The sequence below is a fragment of the Athene cunicularia genome (genome assembly GCF_003259725.1).
Source record: "Athene cunicularia isolate RWA chromosome 5 unlocalized genomic scaffold, athCun1 chr5_part1, whole genome shotgun sequence".
NCBI classification, from domain to species: domain Eukaryota; kingdom Metazoa; phylum Chordata; class Aves; order Strigiformes; family Strigidae; genus Athene; species Athene cunicularia.
Genome location: NW_020799101.1, coordinates 4,542,112 through 4,565,541, shown reverse-complemented (window position 1 = coordinate 4,565,541; position 23,430 = coordinate 4,542,112). Strand labels below are relative to the sequence as shown.

Below are 23,430 nucleotides of genomic sequence, written 5' to 3'. Positions count from 1 at the left end.
GCCTCAAGAATCAGCCATGGGAACCTCTGATTTTATTAGGAATGACCTCAGCACAACTACTACAGGTGCACCCACAGAAACAAAGGCATTTCCAAACCAGCAGAGGCACAAAGCCCCGAGCAACAGAAGTTGAGGAGAGTTTTGAAATACAGATGGTGATGTGCCAGCAAGCTGAACACCAAGAAGTTTTGGAGGTAACATATATTCAAGGCAGCAGTGAACAGCCCTCCTTGCCAGATCTGCTCTGGAGGGCAGCACATGCTTTTTGGCATGCCTCAGAGGAGATTCACCCAGACTGAGAACGACGATGACTGTCATTATTTGAGAAGCTACTACCTAACACTTGGGTCATTTAGCACAGCGAAACCACAGGTGAGGGTACATAACCACATTTTACAGAGTACAGGAAAAAAAGTAAGCCACTGAAAATAAGCAGCAGCCCTTATGCAAAAAAGAGAAGAGGAACACAAGCTCCAACAAGTGTATAAGATGGCATTAATGTTCAGCATGGGAATCCAAAGAAGGTTCCTATTAGCACAGCTAGATCTGTCATCTTCAGTAATGGCTTAATCTACAGGAAGAGAGAAGAAAACATGTAATTGTTTTTAGGCTAGACTTCTAAATTTACAAGGGGATTATGAGATACTGCTTGGGAAAGCAAGGAGCTGGGTCACCCAGGAAGTCTTTTCCAGCACTAAATTACCAAGAGACTAACAGAGCAAGTATCTGCTGTCTACACAACCACAAAGAACAAAGGTTAAAGTTTGCTTTAAACCCACACAGCTTTTGGAAACCAGAAAGTTGGCTCTCTTCCTCCAGATTGAGGAAGCTTGAGAGTCTTGGTTTTAGAAAAAGAAGAAAAAAGATACATATATTTTCAAGTAGCTTGAACTCAAACAAACTGGCATGTTCTTGCATTTGCATAAGGACAAGTTGTTCTGTACGGTGTTCCTATAACGAGACACAGTGAGAGGCGTTCACTTAATTGTCACATAAGCACAAGTGTTTGAAATCAATCGTGCATTTCTTCTTAATAAGAGACACAGGAGAGCGAGCAATACAAAATCTGAGCTTAAACTAATCTAATTACTTACTCCGTAGTAAGACAAACCGCAACACTGATTGCCAGCATTTCCACTCGCTTTAAGCTGACTGCATGTTTTAAAACGTACTATGACAAGCCATTCTCCAATTAAGTTTTACTTCAAAGCCACGTTCCCAAATTAATTTGCAGCTGTTGCTAAAAAACCCCAAGATTTCTCCAAATACAGTACCAGCTGTAGTGAATCTGTAGTTGTCATTATCAAATAAAAACGTCAAAGAACATTTCTACCCTTAAGCCATTACAACATTTCATTTAAACACTATCCCAAAGTAAGAATTCAGACCAAACGTTTGAGTGACACACAAGGCAACAGGAAAGTAAGAAGGCTAAATTGCTGCTGAATACTTAACTCTCAGCAGACCAGCTGGTCTGTTCATACCGTTTGACTTGATGGAAGGTGGAGGATGTGGAATTCAGTGGTTCCCTGTGGAGGCCAGCTCTGCAGGAACTCTTCATCGTAACTCTCTCCAGCTAAGGCACACCGTCACAGCCAGTCCATCCTGGGCTACACACAAGGCTCCCCCATCAGCTTTCCTTGCCCCACACAGAGCTTCACTGTGTCTCTGCCACCTAGAAACTGAACAAACAAGAGGTAAATAGTAATCATATTACTATTAAAAATAATAATATCATGTTCGAGTACAGCAGCAATCAAAGCACAAGTGATCAGGACAAGGTCTCTTCCCCAAGAGAGAGAAAATATATATATACACACACATAGACATGCACATACATATATAGAAATACATAAATATAAAAGAACTTAACATCATTAAGCTGTTACTGCAGCTGGAGTTTCCGAACACCATTAAAATACAAATAACACCCCCCCACCAGCCTGTCTGCACATACAATGCTTCTGCACCTTATATACGACTGCAGCACCACCTTGGCACCTCCCGTAGAACACGCTGTCCTCCCAGCTCGGTACAAACAGGACACACAAGATCTTTCTGCCTGTTAGCACCGCATCAGGCTTTGGAAGGAAGTCGCTGCTAGCAGTAAGATTTGACGCTGCCAGGAGTTACGTTAGCGTTCTAATCAAAATAACGTGGCAGATTTCATGAAGGACAAAAAACATGCCACCAGGCAGCCTCCAAGCTTTGTGAAAACTGCCCTGTCTTTGCATCACACACAGATAAGCTGGCAGATTTCACCAAAACAAAACTGTTCTGCAGTATCTCTTGTTTGCACTAGGTTGCCGCCTTCTACGCCTTGTCCTTGGAGGAGACACAATTACCAGCATATTTTAATGTACTTTGATGGTGAAAAAACAACCACCTCTGAGTGGGAATATAAAAGGCAAGAGTGACACAGCAGAAGAGCCCTGGAAAAACTCAAATACTCAAGCCTGAGTTGCCAGCAGATTGTTTTAAAGATCGTTTGCTTCCTCTCTAGAGGACCATGGACAATGATGCTGTAATAAAGGAATGCCAATTGAAGAGGCTAACTATAGAGCTGCGTCCCCAGGGGATTTCTGATTTAGTACAGCAGGTTGTTCTCTCCTTTTCAGCAGCTCTGCCCAGCGCTCCTACCACTGCCCTGTTCTTACAGCAGCATTTCCCTGTGCAGGCTGGCAGAGGCACTCGTTGAAGGTTTGTGCTTGCCGGCAGCCAAGCTCTGGCAGAGATGGAGCCTCTCACATCACCCCCTTCACAACACCTGCCAGAGGAAAAAACTCCCACACAGCAGAGCACCTACCTATGCACGGCTCAGTTCATCAGTGTTGGACCAATGTGGTTTACAACTCAGGGCAGCCACTAAACACTCCTGGCCTGGAAAGCCCGCTCTAACTCAGTAGCCACGCTCGCCAAGAAAGTGATGAAGGATGACTTTTCAGGCAGGGAAAACAGAAGCTGTTTTAGATGCAGCTGACCTGACATCTGCTACATCAATTTCACAATTCCTCTAGCAATGGTGAATGAGAGGTTAATCATTTGCCTACATTTGAGTAAGCAGGAGCCTAAAATAATATATAAAATATTATATAAACACATTCCAGTCTTCATGAATAAATCTCTGCTGAGCTCTACGCAAGGCAGAGAAACGTGTTGGATGGAGAAGATGGAGGCACTGCACTGGCAGAGCAGGAGGATGAGAGCATGCCCTCTACTCCTTGAATTCAGAAAGACAAGGAACTAGGCTGCCACGGTTAACAGCAGCAGAAATTGAAGCTTTGTAGTTAAATACCATTTTCATTAGACTACCCAAAGCCTATAACAAGGACCTACCTGCAAAAGTGAAGCCCAGGCACAAAACTCAGCCATTTCTGATGTTTTGTGGGCTGTAAAAATCTACATTCACAAGCATCAATCCAAGAGGAAAAAAAGCATATGCCTAGTGCTTTATGAAAATCAAAAGTTAAACAAAATCATTACTTTCCCATGAACCGTCAGTAAGAGGCACTGAAACTCTGACTTTTATCCAAGCTTTTGTCTGGCTCTCCTTCTGGCTTTACTGACACTAACATTTCAGACGCAGCAGGAATTGTATCACAGAAACATGATTATATCCACACCCAAATAAATGCAGCCGTACCATTTAAAGAATGCCAGTCACTTTTTTAATAGCTGAAACTCTCTCCACATATTCCTGGTCAGGAACACCAGATGTTTTGTCCTAGCCCCACTCCTATGCAGATCAGTTGAGAAGGACAAAAAGTCAGACCCAAAAAAAAAGGAACCCGAAAGATCATCCTGTTTGCAGTGAAGAGCTCGAGAAGCAAAACCATCAAAATCAAACAAACTGGTTGAGGTCTGGGGCAGCCACAACCCCAATCCAAGCACAGGCATCCTATGGGTGGGATGTGATGCGCTTAAGGAGGAACTAGCACCTGCTAGAGGGAAGCAAAAGCTGACAAAATAGACACAGACAAGTTCAGATGGGCACTGCAGCTCCATACAAAGCATGCTTTTTTCCCCTCCTCCAGCTGCTGGGCTATAGAAAAGAGCTGAAATACACTATTAATGCCAGCAAGCTACTGACAAATTCCTACTGTGTAAGTAGTAAAAAAACTCTGCTTGTGAATTTAAGAAAAAAAAAGAAGGGACAAAAAAAAAAAATCACAATCCAAGCTAGCACAGAGATACTTACTGCTTTTTAACTACCACAGTGTGTTTCTTTACCAAGGCTGATCCTTATCAGTAGGTGCTTCAGCTGATTTGTTAGTTTTGCACAGAGTTGGGTACAGCCTGAAAACTGAAATACAGATGCACAGAGAAAAAAGAAAAAAAAAAAAAAAAAGAGGAAGTTAGAAACCTAATCGTGTTTTTCTCCCTTTCTGAAACCACCCCCAAACATATGCCTTTATGCATAAGATGTGGGAAGGACTCAAGATTTTTGGCAGCAGTAACCATCATGTCCTTCCAGCAACGGGCAGCAGGTCGCCGAGTGGTCCCACAACGTCCCCATCTTAACAGTTCTGAATGCTGCTGCAGTTTAGGAAAACAAATGTATTAACTGGTGTGGGTAAGTGGGAGGGTCAAGGTATCCTCATCTGTGCAGCTTTTGATTTTTTGATAGCCAAAGCTTTACTGCAAGAGCAAGTGTGTTTTAAACAGTAGCAATAATAAACGGATAAACAAATGAGTTTAGAAGATGGGCACATCCTTTCAGAAAATCTGCTTTCTAGGAAGGAGGCTGTGGCCTCGGGACTGGTTCTGAGCAGCTATCACAATGCTGGTAAACACACATTTGACCACCCTACCTCCACCCAGGGCCACTGCACTGGGTCAGCTGGGCAAAGAGCACAACACACCCCAGAAGAAAGCAATGGCAAGTAGTTCAGAGGGGAACTCAGACGAGTTAATACCATTTTCAGTCATCACGAGGAACAGGTAATCCTTAAAAAAACCCCGAGTGTCACTGCTAAGGCCTCATAACAGATATCTCCATGTGGGTTTTTGGTTTTTGGTGGTTTTTTTATCAGGAACCGGGTTGCCTGTCCATTCCCCAACCTCAAGTTTAAGTTGTTACATGATACTTGTCTCTCAAAGTGTGTTTCACCAGACACCAATTCTGCCATTTCCCAGCCTAGCCAGCCCTCCCTCCCCAAACACCCCCCAGGACACCTATAACAGTACCAGGCTCTCTTAAGCAAGAAAGAGGCTTTTGCAGAAAGCTTTCCCTGCTCCCAACGTTCACACTTCATGGTAACAACCAGCCATCTGCAGCAGCTCCCAGACTAGGTCAGGCCGCGAGACAATACTCCAGGTCCTCACACTCAGCCACTTAAAACACCTACAGGAACACAACCCTTTCTTTTTAACTGTTCTTTGTGTAATATCCACCCACTTTAAACACCTCAAAGAACTACCTTTTAACAGTAAGTTCAGCAGCTAGGTTTTACTGCTTTATTTAGAACAGTCTTAGGCAAAATAAGAGAAAACAAGCATGTTTTATCTAAAGCTATCTTAAGAGTTTCAGAGTGACCTCACATTTGTGTTTCCATCCACCTGCAGCTGGCAACAAACCCTCACATAAAACTAGGTTATTTAGTAAACACACCATATCCATCTTAGGAGCATTAAGAAATGCAAAGATTAATAACTGCAACCAGATGAGGTTCTCCGAGTGCTGCTAAACTGCAGTTTGGCCTTTTCACCTGCAGCAGGAGGCTACAAGGAGCCACCACAGACATCGTTTGCCTTGTGAAACGTTGTGTGCTCAGCTTCCCCCCTGCTCGATGGTCAAAAGGTGTAACTTTGCATAAATCGGACGTTATCTGACCTAAAAGCAATAAAGCTGCCACAGGGAACCCAGCTGGAATAAGCAAGGGGAGGCTTCCCGTGTCTATTTACACACCAAACCCTCCTGATGGCACTTCTAGGCACCGGGAGTCAGAGCTGGCCAAGCAGCAGGACCTCATTACCATCACCCTTGGCTCATTTCCCCACCAAATTCACTCCAGCCCTTCTCCAAGCTCCACCGAGCTCCCAATTCACACCCTGTACCCTGGATAACACCAGATGGAGCAGTTAACTGAAATCTGAAGATTCCCATGTAAATTTGAGCCTGGGTATCCATGTCAGCAGGGAGCACATAGATGCTCCAAAACACTGCACAGCCCTACAGTCACTGTGACTCCTGCCATGCTGGGCTCTCACCCCTTGCTTCCTCCCAGCCCTTTCACCTCTTCCCCTTTATCAGCTCAAGGAGCTGAAACGGGAGAAAATGAACCCAGAAGAGGTCAGCTCCCTGAACCCACTTACCCCCAAACCTGGCAGGCATTAGCAAAGCTCGGCGGGACAAGATTCTCAGTAACTCAGACTGGACTCAGCTGTCTTGAATCCACACCTTGAATCATGTTGGGAAAGGTGTCTGCCACAAAGTGGGTTTTTTGCTTTTTTCCAAGTCAGCAGAATGCAACACTTCTGAATGCACAGTGTGCAAAATACAGAGTGTTTTGGAAGTGGGGAATTGAGCGTGGAGGGCTCCAAGGCAACGTTTGACTCCTTACTGCTGTCAAACAGTGCTACTGGCTGTACCAATAAGCATATGAAACGCTTATTCTAATGAAGCACTACAGGGAGAACCTGTCTTCCTTCCAAGATCACATCAATAAAGAATGAAAGGCTTCAAATTCGTAGCTCTCATGCTTTCTCTGTAGGTGTGGTTAGCATTGGAAGGACTAAGTCGTCCCACTCCCCTCGGAAGGAAAAATCTCAGAAGGGAAAAAGAAAATAAAGAAAAATTAAGCTCAGCTGCACCTTGTTAACCCTGTATTTTAATACTGGAAAAAAAAAAGAATATTACAAATGTTTCCTTTGTTCAATTATTCCTGAAAGGTTTCAGCTGTCTTGCACAATTTGGGTAAGGACATCATCCGTTGCTCAACTGGGAAGAAGTTAAGAACTGGCTCATTAGATTTGTTCTGCTTGATCCAAGAGGAAAACAAAAGCAGTAAATCCCTCACTCGCCAATGCTGCTGCAGCACTGGTGACAAATGCGCCCGGATCACACATTACTCTGCTTTCTAGAAAGCTACCACCTACTTTGGCTCTCCTTGTCACTGCATAATCTATGGTGTGCCCCGAATGATAAATAGGGGGTAGCTGAACACCCCTGAGTGGGGCTACAGCTGCTGCGTCCTGGGGTTATGGGGTGGATACTGTAATGCTGCTCATTCCAGGCCACGTGTTCATGAGCCACATCCGAATTATTTAGTGTATAAAACTAGATTTGTTTTGCCATGCAGATTCTGAATTGATGAAAGCTCGGCTGAAAGGCTACTTTCTTGGGGCGAGGGGAAGGAGAAAGCTTCCAGAAGCCTTCCTATTATAGAAGCAATAGAGCTGGTTCCAAAAATAGTAGAGAAGCACTCCCAGAGCTCTGAAAACGTTGTGCCCTCGTTTTGTAAGGCTGAGGTCTCGCCGGATTGCTCCTGTACATGCAAAGAACGGCAGAAACAACTGCAAGATGCAGAACTGACGTTAAAGGGGAGTTTTAGGACAAACACCAGAGACAGAAATCCAGACAGGAAAGAGATCAGCTTGAATGCCAATAGAGAGCCAACCTGTCCCACTTTAGAGAAAGCCAGTTAAAACCAGCCACAAGAAGCAGCCCATCTTTTTCAAGAACGTAATGTGAGTTTGCTAAAGAAGATCCTGATTATTATTACAACACTGACGTGACAGATTAGAATTGTCAACAATAATTTCATCACACTGTTTCGCCTGCGGATGTCAGGGATCCTGGCTGGAGAGGTCCACTTGACTCATTTTGGCACACGTTTGGTAGATGCGTTTTTGCTGAGACAGCTAATAAGTTGACCATCACATGGCCTGCCTGACAATAATTACTCACTAGCTTGCCCGTAACAGTTTGTTAGTGATCCAGCAGCACGGCATAACAACCCGCTCTAATTCTTAAAATTAAAGTTTCCCGTGCCTGTTTTGTGGCAACTCTTCACACAGTGAAAATAAACCCATTTGCAATACTCCTCTGATTACAAGCATATCTTTGAAACTATGTACTCCAGCATAGGACTGGCTATTTTACTGGCATGTACTGACAAAGTATAATAAAAAGTCATCAGGGAACGAAAAAGCTTATACTTGACACTAAGGGCAAGAAACCCCCCTGCACCATGGCACACAACGCACAGCAATAACTGCTTCTGCACATCTCTGCATGGAGTATTAAATGGCTTCTAAAGTAGAAGAGCAAACATACAGCTAACTTCTAGATATCCGGTAAATAAACAAATACAGTTCCTTCTTTAGAACTTTGCTTATAAGGAAAACCCTGCAGCAGGTGAGCCATGTTAAACACTAAGTTTATCAGCTTTGAAATTTAATTCACAGGATTAAATATGCTTTAACTGATTTATATGGCTCTAACTGGTTTGGACCAGGCTTTGGGCCGATAGTTCTCCTTCCAGAGACCACACCACACACTCTGATCATTTAGGTCCAGCCCTAAATAGTGTAGCAGAATAAAGGGCAATTCATTTTTGTTTCCTTCTGTGGAATCTTACCCTTTAACCAAAAGCTTATGTTATGGATTTCTCTGTCCTATACTACTGCGGATACCTTATCAACAAAATGCAGGCACAAAACCAAACAAAAACCCCACAAAACACAACATGCCTAAAAAACAACCAAACAGAAACTGTACATACATAAAAAAAGACTCAGAACATCATAATTTTGTTCAGATGGATTTATTTTGCCAATCCACTAAAGAGTTGAGAGGTTACAGCGTTCACTAGGCATCTTTAAAGCATCTATATTTTTCTTAAGGGTCTCCCCAAAACCAAACTCAGCAAACAAAAACCTTGCTCAGCAACACAAACACCAGATTAAATATAACGGTACTCAAAAAAGAAGTTTTAGAAGTAACTGTGCCGTTAGTCACAAGTATTTCTGTAATTCAAAATGCCCAAATTTTTCTATCACGCTCCTGAATCCACCCTGTTTTCACATACTAGCATCTTCCACAAAGTTTTGCACCAATGTCTCATGGTTAGTCATGGAATCTTGTAATCCTTTCAAATTTTTAAAACTAGGACACCGCTGATGCCCCAACATCACGCTTTCACAGAATACTATCTTTCATCTTGCAAGGATAATGTCAAAATGCTGAACTCTGAAATTTCAAATTTATAGGTCAGCAGTTTACCAAAAAAAATTCTGCTCTGCAAACTAAGGAAAACAGTCATACTAAGTATATCGAACTTCAGGACAGATTTCATGTAAACTATTTTTCACAGAACATTTTATAACGAAGTACATCATTATATCTGCCGAGGACAAAAAATTCCAACAGAACAGATTCATTAGGAGCATCTAAAAACAACCCACCCACCAACAAACAAGACACACCACCACCCACACCCTCTCAACAAGCTTTAGATTCACTGGTCTTTCCAGTGGTATCTTAGAATATAAAAAGCCCCCAAAGGACAGGCTACAATCTCAAGACCAAAAAAAAAAAAAAAAAAAAAAAAAAAAAAATCAGCGAAGGCTAGGAGAGAAGGTGCTCCATGGCAGGCAGGTAATCCCCTGCTGCAAAATGGGAAAGGTGTTGGCATAATGTTTATCTTTGTTTCTCACTACTCAAATCTATTTTAACTAGCAATAATTTTTTTTTTGTTTTGTCCACAACAGTAATCAGTAATCTCCCTGATTTCTCTCGACCTTTAAGCTCTCTAAGCCTATTGCACCCGGTACCACTGAGGAGGGGGAGTGAGTAAGCAGCTGGGTGGGCGCTTGGCTGCTGGCCAAGGCTAACTCACCACACAACTTTGCACAAAATCTAAAGAAATTAAAGTCCTTCTGACTTTGCCATTAAGTGCTGGTGCTGTTTAACTGACACCACACACAAGAATCATACACTGTTAATTAGACTGCATATCAAAGGCTGCCAATCTCCACTCTTCATTGGAAGATTAATCTGTCATGGTGCTGAAGACATCTGCTCAGTACAGGCAGGATGAGGCCCCATCATTTCAATCCAGCAGCATATTTTCTACCTACCACACTATCATCTCTCCAACAGTTCCAGGCCTGTGGGATGAAGTCATACACGTGCATGGCAAGGAAACGGGACAGCAGGATGTCAAAGCCAGCAAAATAAAGATGTAATCCAAACCAGCCACAGAAAGACGAACACAGCAATGCAGATGAGACTCACAACGGCCCTTGGCACACCGCCACCAGCAAAGCAGACCCCCTAGTTATCCATCACACAGAACTAGGCACTTGCAGCCATCACACAGCAGAGCTCGTCCAAGCAGGAGCAGGCCCAGGGAGAAGACAGTGCATCGGTGAGCAGAGCTGGGGCCACACAAATGCAGGTGAACCATCCAGGGAACAACATCTGGATGGGGAGGATGTTTCTCACCACTGAACTGCTTTGCAGTTTGCAACCTACAGAACCTGCTCTGAGACCAGAAAGGGTTTTGAACACTTGAGCACAGGCATGTGACCAGTGACATGCTATGGCTGGATTGCTTAAGATGAAGACAGAAGGCAAGCAAGAGTACACACTTTAAAAAAAAAAATAAAAAAATGTTTCCCAGCCAAAATATCTGCTTGGTTTTATACACATTTTTAAAAGGACATCATACACAGAACACCTTCTGCTGAACTAAGCTACAGATAAGCTTGGAGTTTTGACTAATAAACTGCAGCAGAGACCAACATTAAATACAGTATCTTTTTACATGATGGTTTCAAAAGACAGTTTAAGATCTAAGCTAATGTTGAAACCTACCAATTCCGTGGGTCTTTTGTCTTTTTTTGGCTACATTTTTAAAGATTTTTTTTTCCATTAATAACTCGAGTTACTTGAAGTAAAAATAGTTTTATATTTTCAAAGAGCTTTGTAGCTGATACGCCTAGCAACTAACACAATTAAATTTTCAGAAATTCCAAGCATAGCATGAATTCTGCTATAATTCATTCTTTAAAGAAAAAAAAGGCCCCAAAATAGCATCAAAATTTCAGTAAAGGATAACAAGGCACTTCAGCACGCAGAAGCTAACTGTGAGAGCTTTCCCTGCCAATCTTTCCCTTTTCATGTTTCATCTTCAAAATTCAGTAGCGTGGACCTACAACAGGACACCAGAAATAATTCTGGCTCAGTTCTTTCCAGATTAATGACTGTTTTAGAAGTATCAACTTTTAGAAAAGTTCAGCTGAAAGTATCACATTTGGGTTTGTTTCATAACGCTTTCAGACTTATTAATGCAAAACCAGCTTTATAAACAAGACAGAAAATGAAAAATATATGTATTGGTATCGCAGTATTCCCCACTGCTCCCCCACAGTACAATCAATATTCTCTTTTCAGGGTTTCCTCCTCTTGGACAAAATAAAGAAAATATGAATAAGAAACACCAAATCACCAGGAAACTAAGCAGAAAATAAGGTACCCACAACTGTGTTTTAAAAAGGACAGTTTAAGTGAACCAGATTTTGAGCTGGGGATTGTTACTTTACTGTGAAAATACTCAGCACATTTTTAGGCTCCCCAGCGGAGCAGCTGGTGTAAGCACAGCATCCAGCAGAAGACCATAACCTTACAAATCAAACATGAGAGCTCCAGAGCTCCTATTCACCACGCTGGCTTTCGTCAAGAAATTGCTACCAAATCCCTCTCCCCAAAGCCAGCTGAAGTTTGCTAGCCTGAAAACTAAATGACTGAAGTAATCACCAAGCCCCATCAGCTTGTTCTCTCACTATTTAACATCTCTTACTAATTCTCTCTGAGCTTGCAGGAAATAGTTTCAAACAGCTCCCTCAAGAAAATGAGTTTCAAGCCTTAGTTTTTCCATTCCGAGCCATCTCTGCACTATTTCATAGCGCTGATAATTGTACCACTGACTAACCTCCAACTGGGAATAGCTGTTTTTATCATCACTATTAAAAACAGTCCCTCACACTGTTAGGAATCTGGAAACTTATTGTAGCCGCATCCCACCCTTCAGCCTCTCAAAACACTACAGAGCGATGAAACTATGTGCTGAAACCAGAGGATCCCCATGCTGAACAACTCCTGTGATTCTGGGTAATCACAACTGCTTCCTAAGCAAAAGCAGCCATGAGGTTTGGTTATTGATTTTTGAGAGGCAAGTGGCATGAGATCTCAGAAAGTCAAAGCAAACATACTGGACTAGAAAAGTTAAAGTTATTTTTAGAAATGTAGCAGTGATGTGCATGTTAAAAAGCCTCATGCATTCACCTAGTTTTTTATCCTTTGTGTTTTGTTTTGGTTTTTAAAGTATCAGGATTCACATGCAGTTTTCCTTTCCTAAAACCACATTATCTTGGTTTTTACACCTTATCCAGAAGAGTGAATGACGGCTCTCAGAGAAGTAACAAGATGCAAAAAAATAAGACCTGCAAGAAGAATGTATTTAAAAAACAGCTTTTAATTATCTGAAGGTACAGTTGCCAAGTAGACAGCAAAGAGGCTGTGTACCACATACAGATGGGAAAATTCCCCCAGGTTTATTTCACAGTCAATTATAGTGGATTAACCTATTAGTGAGAGCAAAATATATTTTTTTTGGATGCAAGTTTCAACAACTTGAAAAATCACTGCCACTCATACTTTGATACACGGGATCAGCAATCTCTTTTATCACACTTTCAGTCATCACAGTCCATAAACACACCCTACAAGCAACCTCTCACTCTTTTTTAATGTATCTTCTGTCATTATTTCCCTCTCAGGGAACGGTATCCCTCTTGGCTTCCTGCTTTAAGTAGCTTTTCATACATCCATGAAGATTTTTTTTATATTGCTGTTAAAGAGAAGTATCAAACACCTCAAAACTCTTTTACACGGACCTTTGCACAAACTCACCATACGAGGTACTTGTCAAACAGAAAAGCATCCTGGCACTGAAGAGCAGCTTTCCAGGATCCCTGTCCTAAATACTGGGTGTGCCTACTTTTGTTTGGTATTGTTTTGCTGATTAAGGATACCAATTAAACTCAAGACACCAGAGTGAAAAGAGTAGGCGTGTTTTACTAGTGATAAATGATGTAACAGAGTAATACAGAAAACATAGAGTAAGACAGAATAGTGCACTTAAACCAAACAGATAGGAAAATACATCAAATACAAATAGGGTTATGCATCAAATCATTACTACATAAGAGAATAGTGATTAAGAAAGATCCATCACCACTTGCTTATGTCACCTTCATCCAGATCCACACACCTGGGCAGCCCCGGCTGCAGTGAGGACTTGGAGAGCTTTTCCTGGCAAGTGGGAAGTCCTACACAGCACATCCACCCAAGGTGAGGCATCCAAAGTCACTGCAAGTGGATCCAGCCTTATATACTACAAAATCAGCAAGCCAGAATAACTGGCACTTTTGTTTTGAGCGGAAAATATCTGGTTTCATTCTCCTGTTGGATTCCACCCAAAGCCTGGCCAGGGCTCGGGGCGGGAAAACCAAGGGAGTTTCTAACAAGGCCAAACACTGGGGTTCTCAGCCTTGAACAAAGCTGAGAAAGGAAAAGTTGGATACATTCTCTCAGCATTTCATGCTCACTACTGATTATATTCTGTCTAAGCTGCATCTTTCACTAGTGAGCATACGTACTTAGTTAATGACTACATGCTAAGTGAGCAGTTTCAGCTCAGGGCCTGTTGTTCAGGCTTCAGTACTTTAGCACTTTTTACATCAGCACAGGTGGTTTGTTATAACCTGGCACAATACCTACTAGCACAGCGGTTATCAGTTATAAGATATACAGGATACATCTATAGGTCAATTCTGGCTTTGGGCCTGTTGTCCAAGCCTTAGCACTTCCAAGTATCAAGTTCCTTCTGCTGGCTGCGCTGCAAGAGCAAACTACATGGATAGTTAAGTTTTTCCCCACCTCCAGAAACATCTGTTCCTTTTCTAAGTTCTCCAGACTTCCTTCCCCTTTACCATATCACAAAGTCGATCTCTTTTTAGCAAGGCTGCCTTCTTGATAGTCCATCACCAGTATCTTCTTGTCCGCTGCAGAGCAGCATGAATCACTGAATCTTGCACAGCTTCCAGCCCTTTCAGCTCGAGGCCAGGCACTGAATTCAAGCATCCTGATTTAGAGAGCGGGTTGTTAAACTCCTTCCCTGCCTCTTTAACACTCTACAGCTTCATGTCCTGGGAGGCAACCAAACTGCTACAAAAAAATGCCAGTTTCTGTTAAATATCCTCAATTCCTGTGACAGTGAACATTTAAAACAATTACACTACGTCCAGATCTTGTGCTGTAACTGCTTTTATTCCACAAAGTGCAGAGATGAGCAAAAATTACTTCAGCACGAAGGAGTTTTAGTTCTACAGCATTTCAAGTTAACATTCAGGCTTGGCACGACCAACCATCCGCTCAAACACGCAGCACAATGTCACCCCTCAAAACCCCACTGTTCAACCTAAAGGCACTTTTTTTTTTTTTTATTTTAAGGGTGCGTCAGCTGCTAACTGAAAGTGGGAATGCTTCATTTAGCACACACACACTTGTTAAACTGCTCACAGCATGCAAATAAAATACCGCATTGTGCAAAAGTCATTCAGTCTCCTCATCCGTAGATATGAGCAATGGAACAGCGTCCAGGAAAGAGAAACTTGGAACAACATGCAAATATTTCAGTCCCTTATTCCCAATATTCACATACTATACTAAAGCCTACATCCCTATCATGCTGAGGGGTGACCATGTTGAGACTCTGCTGTACGTAAGGGGTGGGAAAACAACCATTATCTGTCTTGCCCCAGTACTGCACCCTTTTATTTGTAGTTATTACTGCAAACTGCTTTTTTTTCCAGACAATGGTTGTGTTATTATAGGTACCTTCATGCCGTGCCAAAGCACATACACACAGCAATTCTGAACAATCAGCCTTGTTTTCATGGGAGCAAAGGTTGCAGCCAAATGAAATGGGTGGAGATCACATTAAACAATCTTGGAATCTGCTAATAGGATATAGGAAAATGTGACCATAATGCAGATGCAGAGTTCCCCTTTCACCTTCCAATGTTATGGATAAAATAAAAGCTTTGGAAAACCAATTAAACTGTTTGAACAACATCAAGCAAGTCTAAGTGTTCTCAGCATGCTTACAAGACCACTGAGAAGCTCTTTAAAATTAAAACAAGTGCCCTTTCAAAGCTCTGAAACCAAAGAGAAAGTTTCCCCACCCCAGAACACCACCTGTTTAAAAGATATAGGATACCTGCAAGACGTCTGCTTATCCGTGGTAAAGAGAAGCTCACCACAACGACTGTTCCTGTATTAAAGACATGATCAGCCCCTCCTCTGCCTAAGAGGGGAATTTTCATACCAAAGCACCTTGCTTGGTCAGCTGTAACCTGCATTCCCCTTGTTTGCTTTTGAGATGTGCATTAGTCAGCTTTCTCCTTCACAAATGTGATCGTGCCTCTGCATGATCATACACTGAAGTCATGTCCTTGAGTCTGTGACATCAGTCTGTTGCCACGGTAACGTACAGGGCAGTCCAAAATTCAGTATTATGGCATCACTGCAGGATCAGACAGCAGGGCAAGCCAACACCTGGGAGCTGGTTAATGCAGCACAAACAGCCAAGGCATTTCAATCTAATATTAAAGTGTAACTGCACTTTATCCTGATGTTCTTCATTAAATACAGCTAGAACGCTCTCGTCAAAAAAGACAATCCAGAAGGTCATTAAGTTGAAGACAAACAGGCAAGCCATCATGCGTCACTAAAAAAGAAGGTCAATATGTTTCCAAAGATGGCCACCAAGTACGAAGAAAGCTTAGTTCAGCTCTGAATAGAAACCACCATCTGTTCCTAAGGCAACACCAGACCTGCCTGAAGAGATCGTTCCCAGAGAAACAGGGATGGCCCCTTGGCACCCCAGATCAAGTGCTGGGTTGCACACAGTTTTTCTGGAAATCAGAGACCGGAGTGTCACAGCACTGTCACCCTTTTGGAAGGGAGAGCATTACATAACACATGGTTCTTCAATTTCGAGCTTAGAAGCAAAGATCAGTGCAACATTCACGCAACCTATAACAAAGCCATGTAGTGAAAAAAGGGTGGTACCTTCAAAGAGTTGTTATTCCATGTAGGGTTAGACATTACAGTTCTGTAGGTTCCTTGTACACTCATGAGAATGGCATTTCTGAAGAGCAAAAGGGAAGGAAAAAGGAAATTAGTTACACGTTAACAGTGTCACAACTACCAACCAGCTCTTAAAACCCACAAGATTCAGTTTGACCACTGCAAAGAGCACATGGGAACAACAATCAATGCATTGCTGCCATGTGGAGCACCACCAATTCAAGCAGGTCTTCCGTGCCGACTGACCGAGCACACCCCAGAAAGACTCCAACAACTACAGCCAAAGGCAGCTGCTCCACCACAAGGAAAAGTCCCACTGGGTGGCTGCGCAGAAGCTGCTTTGTCATCACAACAGCCCAGGCTGCAGGGACAGCAAAAAGGAGAGACCTCAAAGCTCTCCACAGCCATGCTGGCCCCCCCTTCGTTACCTGTTCCTCCATTCTCATCAAGCACACACCTTTAGGGGTCCGGGTGCAGATTCCCAGTTGCTGCTCTAACATCCAAATTCCTCAAGACCCTCAAGCACCATCGCTTTTGCACGTTCAGCTTCTGTGTGAACCGAGCCACTCCCTGTACACTTGACTAGTTTCAGTTCACCTCCTTCCGCTTTCTCTTATGAATCCACGCGTCTCCTATAACTCACTCAACACTTCCTTCTGCGAAGCTGACCTCCATCCTTCCTATAACCTCAGACGCACCCACAATTTCTTAACAGTGCTATTAACAAGCTGCAGGCACAACAAGGAACATTTTATGTTTTCCACACAGATGTAACCCTCACCCTCTCCTAACCCCTCCACCCAGGTCCCTGGCTATAATTACCCCATCCCTCCTTATCTAATACCCAACACAAGCCTCAGGGCTGGGAACCATTGTTTATTTCTCTGCAATGCCACACACCCCAGTGGTGTTGTATAAATAAATTCCACAACCTGTTTGAGCCTGAGCTTGATTCAGACCTGAATTATACCAGTTTCTAAATGACTGCTGCAGATACCTTCACTTGCTCCCTTTCGCAACGCCCGCTTACGCAATCAGCCACCACAGGCAGCTCCAGCGCCAAACATCACGACAGCTAATTGCTTCTGTGGACCACAACTGCAGAGAAAACAAAATTTAAATCCCTCTGCTTTTAAATACAAATTGCAAATTATAAAGGGAAAAAGAGACAGGCAAGAGGCACACTGCACTCAGCATGAGGACACCTGAATGACAAGTTCCACGTGCCAGTGTCACCTCTCAGCCACCAAAGCATCCTGGCTTTGCCCCAGCCTCAGCTCTTAAACACCCAGCAGTTTTAAGCCTGAAGTACCATGGGGGCTGAGATTCTGGAGGCAACTTTAAGCCAAACAGATTTCAGAGCAAAATAAAGCCAGCAGGCTTCATCTCCATGGAGCTCCTGCAACATAACATAGGCTGAACAAGTTACTCAGGGCAGAGGTCTTTCTTATTAACTACCTAGTAAATTCAGATTAAAGTCGGACAGCTTTTTCCCCTCCCTCGCATAAAGATCAGATGCTATCCAGCCCCAAGGAATCAATCCAGCTTCTGCAATAAGGAAAACTTGCTCACAGCTACATGACACCACACACAATCTACAGGATTTCAGCCCTTCAGGTACTCATTAAACTTTTTCCCTAGAAAAAGTCTCCAGTACCGGATCATTTGCCTTCAATACATTTTCTACAGTCAAGGCGGACCATAACTGAGTGCTGGATACTGAAGCACACGAGTAGCTCCAGTGTACCCATCCCACCTCACAAAGACCTGTGGACACTCATCAACTACCCTCCCAGTCATGTGTGCCGATTCAAGCAACCATATGTTGCTTCAGAGGGGCAATCAAACCCCAAGCCAGACACAGCAAAGAGCAGAAGGAAGTACTGAGGCACACTTCAACCATTAAGAGGTAAATAAAGGCCGAAGAAGAGCCCAAGGCTGGCTGGATGTCGTTGAAGCCTGTTAACAAATTCAAGAGGAGAAGCGGAGTGCAGGGAAGGCAACTTCACCATCCCAAGTGGCCACAAGAGCCTCAACAACTTGCCAAGACCCAAGAGCAATTCCAAAATACTGGAGCACAGCGCTGAGAAGGCAAGCAGACCATTTTGAGATGTAGGATTAGCTTTTTTTACTGGAGAAAGGGAACACAACCACACACAACCATTCAGCAACTAACAAAGCAGAACCCAAGCACTGTGGGTTTGAGACATCTGTGAGAGAGACCATTTTATCAGCCAGCAGTCCGCCTCAGCACAAAAGATGCAAAGCTCTTGCTCTAAGCAACAGTGCTTGCCTTCCCCAGAAGCATATGGGTGGAAGAGCTCTGCCCACTCATAGGAAGGAGCTGTGCTTTGCAGACCCTTCCTCTGACCAGCTACACATTTTCACAGGAATAAAGTATTTTTCCCTCTATACGAATAAATACCTCCTTAAAAAAAAGGTGATGCAGTTCATCTCATTAAAAGAACCCATATTGTTCTTATCAAAGCATGGATCCACTCCAGTGCACGATGCACAGGCTAGTTTGCAAAGCATGTTTGGGTCTTTCCCTCTGAAAGCCACTCTATAAATGCAAGACCCAACTAAGGGGCCTCAGACTCTTTAATTCTTTGAAATTCACCATCACTTCACCTGAAGTTATTCCAAGAGCTTAATGCTGCAATTGAATCCATACTGAATCGCTCTACATGATCAACCCCACTGGCCCAGTTACAACCAACACAACCAAGCCCAAACGCACAAAAACTATCAACATTTTAAAAGTGTATTGTATTTTCTTTCCCCAAGACATTTTACCTGTCAACAACTATCTGTCTTAGTGGGTTACCATCCTCCCATCACCCTGACTTGAGTTACTGTGCTTACAGCAAAAAGCAGCGAGAGCCAAGAGCACTCTGCCTGGAGTCCAAGCAGAGCCTGCAAGAACAGACCCCCTTTGGGGCAGTGACAGTTGAGATCGATTTAATGCAAAAACAAACTACTTTTCCATTCTAGTCAAAATCAGAGACAAAGAATTGCATGTGGCTCAGACTGCAGAGTCAGCTGTCTTTTTAGGAACAGATCAGATTTAACAGTTCTATGGCAGCCCAGAAAAAGTTAGCCTGACAAGAGTTTTAAATTTTGCCCAGTACTACGCTACACAAAATCCAGACACTTGTCTATGGTGCTCTCACGGCCTTAAGCCAGTACCTCACAATCATCATCTTTCAGAAACATCAGTTCCAAGAAGGCATAAATAAATATAAATGCATGAATACACTTTTATTCCATTTCAAAGAAAGACAAAAACCCTATCTGAAGCTCTGCCCAATAATTCTCTGCAGCATCATATGGGTTGCATATAACATCATTTCTACACTGGGGAACCAAAACTACTCAAATCTGCTACAGCCTCGTCAACGTGACCACTCTCACCACAGGGACTCGTATGCTGAGGTGTGCTCAGGCTGGTTTACTCGACTATTCAGGGCCTAATGCAGACATAGAAACTAACATGTATCACTATGGAAAGGAAATACAATCTAAATGTTTATTGGCTTTTATCTAGACCCTTTGAGACACCTAACGTCAGATCTTCAACTGGCAAAGCACTTGGAAAACCTTCAGCTGAAGTTGCCAGTTAAGGGAATGCAGAATTTTAGGGTATTTTTGCTACATACACTGGGGACACGCCTCTAACGCACAAAGCCCAGAGAAGCATCATGACAACTGCAAAAACAACTCTGTCCTGGCTAACATTCATGTAACAAAATTACAGTTTCACTCCAGGGAAAAAGGAAAAAGCACTTAAGTTTTGTTTAATGTGTTGTAACCCACGCCACTTATCTGCTATCAGAGCAGATTGCAGGGCTGCTCCAATGATTATTCAGTAATGAAGTAACTGAAATTGGAAGGTATGCAATTAGTCCCATCTCCTCCTCCTCTAAAAAGGAAAAAAACAGCACAGACGGTATCACTTCTCCCTCTAGCTCTGCTACCCTCATCACTTAAAATACCTACAAAGCAAAGTAGGGCTGTCACTTACAAGCTGCTAACAAGCCTGGCTTGGCCCTGACTGGCAGCAAAGGTGATATTCTCAGCATCTCCCCAGAAGAAAGTTACTGGTTTACTTAATGGGATGTTTTCTCAAGTACCCACACAGGCATATATTAAGCTTAACAACATGCCTGCATTTAGCTTATTCCAGTAAAAGCACACCACTTTTCAGAGGAGAAAAAAGCACTGCTGTCCCTACTAGCTTTTAAGTTAAAACATCTCTCACTAATCCTCCTGGGCACGACTGTGAATATATTAAACTCAGGACACAGGTATCACTTGCTGGCACTCTGTCTAGTTTTACTGACTTCAGCTTGAAAACACTGGCTCATTTTACCTGAGCAATTTGCACCCTACCTTCCCTTAAAGAGTTGCACTTTATGTTTGTAAAGTGACATATGCAGCTTCTTCCATAACTGTGGCCAATATATGGAAGACACAGAAAGGCCCCCAGACACCCCAAAGCCAAATGGCACCTCACAGTATATCCCTGCTTCCAAACTGCAATTCTGATAAAATATACATTGATGTTTATTCATGTGCAAAAGCTCACTCATCCTCCCCTCCACCCCAGCGATACCAGTTAGTCTAATTAAAGACATGCAGTCTCCCAACAGCCTCTGCCTCGCATATATACCCCAGTAAAGTTTCTCTCTCTGTGATCACAGGCTTCTACATTTACTTTAAAAAAAACCCCAAAAAACTCTAGGCTTCTGCAAATGGAAAGCAGCCTGACAGACTCCTCCATCCTTAACTGCCTTTGTTCTGCCCAGACAACCACCTGAAAAAAACAATTCCTCACTGGTATGCTGTGACCCAAGTAACACAAGGGAGGGCTGGGGGACGGAGGGGATTCCCCTAGCCCTATAAAAAGAGTTTCAAAAAAACCCCACAAATTTACAACCAATATTAATGCAACTGGCAACATCAACGAACTTGCTCTGTGTAGCTCCACTACAGATGCAACAATTTTACACTCAAATTAAGTTACTTGACTTTTTTTCTGAGCTAAATTCTTCCCAACCTCTTAAAAATAAACGTTTTCCCGAAGACGACTGGGCTGTCCCCAAAGGACACTCTTGTGCCTTTGCTTCCTTGGATTCAGTCAGGCCAGGGCTGAAGCTGTGTAAACCTGACAAAATCCATACGCAACCCTTCCCTCACTGGCTACATCTACAGATCCAAGAGAGGAAAAAGTGGGGGGAAAAAAACCCACTTTTACAGTGAGAAGAGTATGCAGAATGCTGCAGAGGCATTTGCTACAAAGGTATGTGAACTCCTACCATTTAGCCCACAGCGTAGAGCTGACACATCAGCAGACACCATTCTAACAATCCCATAAGCTGTTAAGGCCTAATAAAGCAATCATTAGGAAAACTGGTTTAGTCCCATGCACCATCCATGGAGAGAGCGTGACTCAAACTGCTCTGAGCTTCCATTTGCAGCACAGGCTGCAAAGCTGCATTAAAAGAGAATTCCCAGTAACTTGTACCAAAGCCACGTCTCCAACTGATTCTGCTGCGAGACCAATTCAAAGCGCGTTATTATACATTTTAATGACTATATCTGCCATCCCACTGCATCTAAAAAAATCCATAAGCATTCTAAGAGGAACACAGGGTTTTTTTATTTTTTTTAACACCATGGAAGATGGATTCGTTGCTATCAGTAATCCTCCCACAGCCCGAATTTCAGAAGTGATGGCAGATTTACTTAGATTTGAGTCGCATAAACAAGCACTCTTTGCATCACTTCATTCATCTGTTTATTAAGATAAAGTTTACCTCTTTTTAAAAAAAAAAAAAAAAAAAAAAAAAAAAAAAAAGAGTGCCATCCTTCTTTAGGATGAAAACAAACAAAAAAAAAGGCAAGAAAAAAGCCTGTCCCACACTCAATGGCAAACTCTGGTGCCCAGATGGTTAAACTGAGGTCTAGAATCCCATCTCCAGAGGACAGGCTTTCCTTAAAGGGTGTTTCTAGAGTTCATTTATCAGGTCTCTGCCATTTGTCTCAAGCTACCATGCCTTGCACGCCCTGACAGTTCAGCAGTGGATTGCCCGGGGCACACACGTCCTGCACAGGGACAGCTCTCCTCTCCCCAGGACAGGACACGTGCAGGCACTCAGGAAGGGGAATGAGTGAGAAAAGTCGCAGTCAGCAGCACAACACCAAAGCAAGAGCAGCCTAACAGCAGAGAAATAAGGGGTAGTTTTGCATATATGTTTACAGGGAGCTTCTCTCGACCTCAGGAGTCATGACAGGAGGAAGCACAAAAGGTCTGAAGACATAAATACATTAAGACCGCAGTCCCAACACCAGAGTGGAGGCTTCACGATGGAAAAGATTTTTACACTTTGCAAATAAAGGCTTCTGTGAGGCAAAGTTCAGAACAAAGACCTCAAAGAAGAGCTTTATAAATCAAAAGGGAACTGGGTTGCCTCTGGAAGCACATGAGCTGGTGAACCCAGTGTCCAAACTCTTTTTTAAAATATAGCCTCCAGTATGACACACTGCAGAAAGCCAAACCACAGGCACAAGCCAGGAGTTAGCCTTTGAAGTTTAGATACAACAGAAGAGTATTTCACCTACCTAGATGCAGAGGGATAGCTGCTGCCTTTGATGGTACAAGAAATTTTGGTCTTAAACTGCCCAAGGACTTCAAATTGCTTGCTGGGCTGCAGAGTGGTAACACTCAAGCCTACACATACACACAAATATAATTATGCCTGGTCTAGACTTAGGAGGGGGAAAAAAAAAGAAAAATCTTTTCAGTGATGCTAGCATGCAAAGAAAAGAATAGCATGTACAAAGAAATCTCCAGAGTGACTTATGAACAAGACTTTATGCTTGGCTTTCTGCCAATTAGAGAGGAATTAAAGAGCCTAGCAATATAACCCTGTTCATCCCAAGGAAGAAACTGCATTCTTAAGTGATCAACGGAGTAAGAAGGAGGAGGAAAGAGGGACAAAACCACGGGACTGCGGTTGCACATCGCAAAATAGGAAGTTTCTGATCGTACTGAGACAGAAAGCGGGCTAACACCGTAATGCAGAAAGAATAGTTCAGATTAGGTTAATCCGGTCTATTGCGTCCAAAAGAAAATTAGCCAGTAAATAACAGCATTCCAATAAAGCAGACAGTATTTTTTACTATAAAATTCCAACCGTTTTAATATTTTACAGATTACATGCTTCCACTGACTGCCAACCAGCAAAATCAGTAAAAGGAGGAGG

General features: G+C 42.9%; 1 protein-coding gene across 3 annotated transcripts in view; it reads right to left on the bottom strand.

The window, feature by feature from the left end:
* Positions 1 to 22,806, bottom strand: part of FBXO34 (F-box protein 34) — a 33,095-nt gene extending 10,289 nt beyond the window's left edge. The window contains exons 1-4 of one of the 3 annotated variants that reach the window (XM_026849827.1): positions 22,787 to 22,805; positions 16,145 to 16,223; positions 4,199 to 4,303; positions 1,485 to 1,682 (exon numbers count right to left, since the gene is read on the bottom strand). In XM_026849827.1, coding sequence (XP_026705628.1) covers positions 1,485 to 1,561 — 77 coding nt within the window. In that variant the 5' untranslated portion in view covers positions 1,562 to 1,682; positions 4,199 to 4,303; positions 16,145 to 16,223; positions 22,787 to 22,805. Of the gene's footprint in view, positions 1 to 1,484; positions 1,683 to 4,198; positions 4,304 to 5,417; positions 5,431 to 16,144; positions 16,224 to 22,786 lie in introns of those variants that run through there. The other 2 variants (XM_026849828.1, XM_026849829.1) reach the window with 2 other exon arrangements.
* Between the last annotated feature and the right edge of the window lie 624 nt (positions 22,807 to 23,430).